The 6,890-nt window shown below is 35.8% G+C and overlaps 1 protein-coding gene across 2 annotated transcripts; it reads left to right on the forward strand.

Moving 5' to 3' along the window:
• Positions 1 to 1,651: 1,651 nt before the first annotated feature.
• LOC129321455 (putative U-box domain-containing protein 50) lies at positions 1,652 to 6,890 on the forward strand. 2 transcript variants are annotated; one of them, XM_054967221.1, is made up of 8 exons: positions 1,652 to 2,042; positions 2,127 to 2,239; positions 2,318 to 2,442; positions 2,553 to 3,000; positions 4,097 to 4,237; positions 5,153 to 5,695; positions 5,806 to 6,489; positions 6,631 to 6,890. In XM_054967221.1, exons 1-8 carry the CDS (start codon positions 1,865 to 1,867, stop codon positions 6,829 to 6,831), a joined length of 2,433 nt encoding a protein of 810 aa, XP_054823196.1. In that variant the 5' UTR covers positions 1,652 to 1,864; the 3' UTR covers positions 6,832 to 6,890. The 2 variants fall into 2 exon arrangements, with proteins under 2 accessions (XP_054823196.1, XP_054823197.1); XM_054967222.1 differs by having other exon boundaries at positions 2,026 to 2,042; positions 2,127 to 2,217.

Below are 6,890 nucleotides of genomic sequence, written 5' to 3' on the forward strand. Positions count from 1 at the left end.
AGATTGGATCAATGGTCAAACTGGTAATATAATAATTAAATTAAAAAATTATATATGTATATAATAATCTAAATATAAGAAATAAATACAAAATTATTATTTACCTTAAAAATAAAATCAAGTATTTTAAGTTTATTATGAATTAATAAGCTATACGATGCAATATAACATTAAATGATTAAAAAAATTAGTCATTTTTTAAAAAAAATTAATAAAAAATAAAAAAGGGCATTTTTTTGAACAGCTTGATTTTTGAAAGTTGGATCTGGTTCTCAGCTTGATCTCCATTCCTGATTCGTCCGTCAGTCCAAAGCAGTCCAATCCTACTCAACTCCCCATATAGTTTTTTTAGCTTAACCGAGCCGTTAGCTTGATCAGTCGAACTATTTGGTTCAGTTTGATTTTTTAACCATTAAATTGGACCAACTATAAAGTATGTAAATGTAATGTTGAAATGGAATATCCAAAATATGCCATATTCCTTGCTTGAAGAAACCTAGGCTCTGCTAATGGGAGCCAAAAGTAGCGATGTAAGGACAGAGGGGGGCATTAGTGTGTGTTATTTGATGTTTGATGATTAATAAAATTGATTCGTTTTGGCCAAGAAAAAAAGGGACCGAGGGGAGCACAAAATCAATAATCTGAGTGTCTCTCTTATTAATCATGAGGTTAAAAAAAGTAATTTCAAACAATTTATGCCAACGAAGTCCCTTAAAACTTCATAATAATTAATACAATTCATGGTACTTTATTGTTATTTGTTTACCTGGGAGTTACTTTTCTGTCCTTCTCCCAAAATAAAAAGTCATGAAGTTATACTTTCAATTTTTAAGAAATAATGATTAGATGGGAATACTCTTCCACATGAAATTAGATTTTCAAATCTTTTGATTGTTCAAGGCATTGCCATCACCTCTTGTCAAATCTTTCACATGAAAGATTAGCATTCCTGATATTCGCGTGAATAAAAGAACAAAATTTGACTTCTTGGATAAACCACTGAAATAATATAGCTATGGGCGTGAATATTCAAATGGCTAAAGGTGGGAATCAGGGCTGGGTTTTAGTTTGAACAGACTGAATTCAAATAAGCTCAACTTTTTAAAAAACCCAAATAATCAATCTCACTTTAAATTTTTTTTGGGTTTCGTACGATCTAAATATTTAAATTTTATTTTTAAAATTATTTTCACTTAATTTTTTTACTTTAAAATTAATTATTTTATTTTATATTTTTTAAATACTTAAATAATTTATAAGACTCACATATGTGACATTTTAATATAAAATAACTTAAAATTTAAAAAATTATTTAATATTTATTATATTTTAAATATTTTTTAAAAATATAATTTTTTTTTATTTGAGTATTTGAAATTGGGCTTGGCTGAAAATTTTTTCAGTGTATAGGCCTTAATACAAAAAAAATTAATTTTTTTAAACTTGATCTTAAATTGTTTAAATTGAGTTTGAGCTAACTTGTAAAATTTGATTCGAATTATTAGCTCTGCATGGTAAAAGAACCAAACTGGGCTTGCCGGGTCCCACAACATAAAGAAAAGTCCAAATGGGGCCGTCCTCTTCAAAGAGAGCTCTCTCTCTCTCTCTCTCTCTCTCGCTCGCTCTAATGCAATGCATATCAATTCCTTGCGAAAATCCCACAACTTTGAAAATGAGATACACCGACTCTTCCTTTTCCCCAATTCTTTCATACCAGCTAATCTAATAGGATAATACTTGACGGCCACATCATCAACAGCGTCACCACCTTCTTTTTTGTTGTCTTGCTGATATGAATCTCGCCGGACTTGCTTCATCTTCTTCCTGATTCAGCAGCCAAACAGGGGAATTGGGAAGCTTAATTATGGAGGCCGCCACCACCACCACCCAAACAGGGAAGATACATGTTGCTGTCAGCAATGATCTGCAAGATGGAATCAAAACCTTGAATTGGGCTCTCAGTAAATGGAAGTCTCATCCTATTTCCATTGTTATTCTCTATGTCAGTCACAACACATCCAAGGATCACGTTTATACCCCATGTAAGTTTCTCACCCAGAAACTTTTCTCATAATCTCTCTTGTCTTCTCGATTCTCCTTCAAATTCAACTGGGATCGTTTTGCAGTTGGGAAACTCCCTGCAAGATCAGTGAACGATGAGATGTTACCAGCTCTCAGGAAGTTAGAGCAAGATAAAATCGACAGGCAGCTCTCTAAGTACGTAGCTTTCTGCGGGAAGGTTTGTAAGCTCCCCCCCCCTTCTCTAGTATAATCATTTCTCAATTGACTCGATGATGAATTGATAATTATCCCACAGGTACCAGCTGAAATACTCAAAGTCGAGAAATTCGATGAACCTATCCAAAAACGCATCACAGACTTGATTCTCGGTCTAGAGATAACCAAATTGGTCATTGGATTTTCAGTGATGAAGCCCTCCTGGTATTCTCTTTTCCTCTTGCCTTCGTTTTTTCCTTGTTTTCCCACAGAGAAATCAGAGTAATTCTAAGCAGGATTTTCTTTTTTTGTTCTTGTGGTGTATTTGTATATAGGAAATCAAAAGGTGCCATAAGCGGATTGTTCTATATTCATCAGCATAAGCCAGACTTCTGCGAACTGTTCATCTTATGTGGAGGGAAACAAGTATTCATGAGAGGATCACGGAACGATGAAAAGATCATGGAGGACGATAATGGGTTCGTGGTTGCTAGAATGAGAGACAAGATAACGTTCAAAGATTGGTTAGAGAAAGTGTTGCCTGAGGGAAAGGTGGATTCCCCTGCAGATTCTAGAAGCCGTCGTGGATTAGCAGCGAGTATGGAATCCCCAGGTTCACAGAACCAGTGGGAATTCTATCGCCAAGAAATTGAAACTTATTTCCAGGATTTGTTGTCTTCTAACACGAATGAACAAACTAGCCTTGAGCATCCAGACAGTGACGTCTCGAGGATTAGTGCAAATGAACCAGATGATGTCATTGAACAGAACAATTCTAATCTGGTAAGTTAAACCAATGGTCTCTCTTAGATATTTTATCAAACAAGTGGCCGTCACTTTGCCTGTAAAAAGTTGTCTGCTTCGTTTTGTTTCGCTTCGTTTCTTCTGAGGCGCAGTTAGAGGAAGAAATATGCTTTATTATTTATTATATGTTCCCCATTTTTTATTATCAGAGAAACTACTAATTTTTTAAAATAAAATCACCCATTTTATAATTCATATTTTTTAAATCATTCTTTATAATTTACATTAATAAAAAATAATTAATATATATTTATATTGAATAAAATAAGATATTTTAATTTAATTTTTTAAAAATATAATTATTATAATTAATTAATTTTTTAAATTATAGCATGCAGTTTTATATACGTGTGTGTGTATACATGAAGGGACTATTAAAAAGGGGTGGAAAAGGGCAGGAAAAAAACTTAAAAAGGTGGTTGTGTGTGAAAGTCAGAAATAACCATCTGCTTTCAATGATTTTGTCTTGATACTTTTCCTGATTTCCAGCTTGACTCTATTTACATTTAATTCTTCTATGGGACCCATTAAGAATTGGGTCCTGAATCACATGGATGCTGTCTTCCAATTCTCAGTTCTCACCAACCAAAAGAGGGGGAAAACCAAGAATTTAACTCATCCTCTATAGAATTGTGGGTCAAACCTTATTGTTGATGTGAGAAATTTTATTAATGAATGATCTGTTAGCATTCTTTGAGTTTGAGACATGCTCAGGGTACAGTGAGCATTTTGATCTCAATTCATCTAATCTTTTCTTCACAAAGAAAGTAGGAAAAAGGGATAAACTTGTATTGAACTTATAAAAAGGAGTTAGTCTCTTATAAAGCAGGCAAAAGTTTCGAATCTAAATTCAAAAAAATGCTCATATTTAATATGATTTGAGTGATTGCCTTTAGTAGGAAGATGGGTGTGCCAAATAAAACAAAAATGTGGAAAAAATGCAATTTCGAATTCATAGTTTTATTTTGTTGGCCTTTTTTTCTTTTCCTCCTCCTGAAAATAAAATACGAAGGTTTGGTGCAATGGAGGAAATTAATATTGTGAGAATACTTAAATTTGTTTCTTCTTTGGGCAGAGGGGAGGGGAAAAAATTGAGACGCTGACGAGAAAACTGGAGGAGGCGCATAAGATGATCCAATTGAAGAGGAAAGAAGCAAAAGAGCACTGTGATAGACGTGCAAAAGCTGAATGGGCCGTTTGTTTATGCAACTCTCGGGTAATTTTTCCAACCTTGTAATTGTATATTCTCAACCTCCTATTTTCTTTCTCTTTTTTTAATAAATAAATGCTTGACTCACACCTCATCCGACTCGACTACGGCTACTTGAACTAGCTTGACGTGTTTTTTTTTTTTAATTTGCCTACTCATAATTTAATGAGAATGATTTATTTTTATGTATAATTTAAAGTGTATTATAATCTAACATTGGTTTGGCTTCTTTATATATGATTAATATTTTTGAGGATCAGTGACTAGTTCTAATTTAGGTATTATCAAAACTAAATAAGAATATAAAAGTAAAATAAGCTTTTAGCAAAAGCAATGAAAAAAGGGACTCCCTCCCACGTGTTTCTTTCTCTTCGTTTTTCTTTATTTCTTTATTGTTGTCATTTTGGGTCGGAAATGTGTTTCTCTTTCCTAGCAAGGACAGACAAATTGGGACGATTTTGGAGAAGCAGAAAATTGCATGCCTTTTATCTGTTTCACTCTTCTACTCTGAATTTCTGATCCATTAATTCATCGCTCTTCTTTTAAGTCAATACGCAACATTGCCTCTCTTATCTTTAGAAAGAAGCTTTGTCGTCCAACACAATTTCTACAAAAACCACCCCTCTTATAAGATCAACAAAATTAAAAATTTTATTATAAGAGACTAGATTATCACATTTAATTATATAATTAAAAAAGTGAATATGTGTGTTGATTTTTTTGCCCATCAGAGATAATTTTAATATTATTATCTTCAACGTACTTCCTTAAATTTAATGATTTTTAATATGATCTGACTTTTTTATCCTTACATCATTTTTTCGTGATCCTGTAACTACTTAGTCTCTCCCTTTTTCAGAAATGGCTTAAACACTTGCTTTATATGTCGCCAAGCAACTTGCTCACCATGCCATTTTGCAGGCTCAGGAACTTGAAAGCAAAATAAAGGAAGAAATCGGCATGAAGGAGGAGCTGGCCAAAGAATTGGAAGCCGAGAAAGAAATTACATTCGAAACCAGACGTGATATTGAGGAAAGCGGGAAAAGGTTGAGCTCGCTGCTGGAGCTTCAATCGGAGCTCTCAAACAAGCTTCAGATCTCCACACAGGCAAGGTCAGAAGCCGAAATCCAATTGGAGAATGCAGCGAACTCCAGGTCGGAGATGGTGGCTGAGATAGACGAGCTCAGGAGACAAAGAGACGTGCTTTACAGAAGGATAGAGTTCTGTAAAGAAAAGGACGCCATAGGAATGGCGGCCAGGCTGACTGAACCCAGTTTCAGTTTCAGAGAGTACACGACCCACGAGATCAGGTTGGCCACCGACGACTTCTCCGACCGCCTCCTGTTGAAGTCCGGTGGCGCCGACTGGACCGACGTCTATAGAGGAAAAATCAACCATTCCACAGTAGCCATCAAGATGCTCACTTCCACCCATGTCTTGTCCCCACAAGAATTCCAAGCTAAGGTAATTTTTTTTTTTTTTTTTACCATCAAGAATCAGCCAATTAATCCTTCTCCACCTATATATATATATATATATATATATATATATAATATTTGGTGTAAACTTATCAGGTGAGACTACTGGGTAGCATTCGACATCCTCACGTGGTGGCTATGGTGGGGTTCTGCACCGAGCTCAAATGCGTAGTTCTAGAATATATGAACAATGGGAGCCTGAGGGACATGCTATTTTCCAGAAGAAGAAACCGGGCCTTGGGTTGGCAAGACCGAATTAGGATAGCCGCAGAAGTTTGCTCGGGCCTGGCCTTTCTTCACTCGGCCCAGCCCATGCCCTTCGTTCATGGCCACTTAACTCCTTCCAGTATCCTCCTTGATCGCAATCTAGTTGCAAAAATCAAAGGCTTTGGGTCTAAAGAAGGCAGCCTAGAAGCAGACGTAAGGGCCTTCGGAGTCTTGATCATGCATCTCTTGACAGGAAGAAACTGGGTGGGTCTCGTTGAGGGCGAGGTGATGATGGGAGAAGATTTGGTTAAAGTTTTGGATGAGACAGCTGGGCCGTGGCCCATGAAAGTAGCCCAAAAGCTAGCAGGGCTAGCCGCGAAGTGTATGGGCTTTCCCAATGGGCCTCAGCCCAAGGAAGGATTGTGCATGGGAAATGCAATGATGGAACTAAATGAGATCAGAAGAGAGGCAAATCACGAAGTTGCAAGAGGAGACACGACGAGATTCACCGGAAGTGTAGATAGGGAAGATCTGATGGATGTGCCCAATGTTTTTCTTTGTCCCATACTTCAGGTAAACATGTTTGTGTTGTGGACTTTTTTTTGACAAATATATATATAATTAATAAATCCATAAGAATTGTATTAAAAATAAATAAATTCACAAGAATTTGATTATCAACATTATGCTGATGTAATGTTGGATTGGATGCAGGAGGTAATGAAGAACCCACACGTGGCAGCAGATGGGTTTTCATATGAATTAGAAGCAATAGAAGCATGGGTTGGTTCAGGGCATGATAGATCGCCAATGACAAATGCAAGACTAGCTCACTTGTTCTTTACCCCTAATCACTCTCTTCGCTCCTTAATTCGGGACTGGCAAACCAAAAGATCTTCTAAATTTGCAAATTAGTACTCCACTTTATATATACTATACAGAGTTCAGCCATCTTCAAGATTTTTTTTTTTTTT

Source organism: Prosopis cineraria, unplaced genomic scaffold (genome assembly GCF_029017545.1).
Source record: "Prosopis cineraria cultivar Desert tree isolate PC_DT_omini unplaced genomic scaffold, ASM2901754v1 PC10, whole genome shotgun sequence".
Taxonomy (NCBI): Eukaryota; Viridiplantae; Streptophyta; class Magnoliopsida; order Fabales; family Fabaceae; genus Prosopis; species Prosopis cineraria.

What these genes read in the sequence shown, in the direction of transcription:
- LOC129321455 (XM_054967221.1), top strand. Translation starts at nt 1,865, where the DNA reads ATGGAGGCCGCCACCACCACCACCCAAACAGGGAAGATACATGTTGCT. An exon ending in GGATCACGTTTATACCCCAT is followed by an intron (nt 2,043 to 2,126) that starts GTAAGTTTCTCA and finishes ATCGTTTTGCAG; the next exon opens with TTGGGAAACTCCCTGCAAGA. An exon ending in CACAAGAATTCCAAGCTAAG is followed by an intron (nt 5,696 to 5,805) that starts GTAATTTTTTTT and finishes TAAACTTATCAG; the next exon opens with GTGAGACTACTGGGTAGCAT.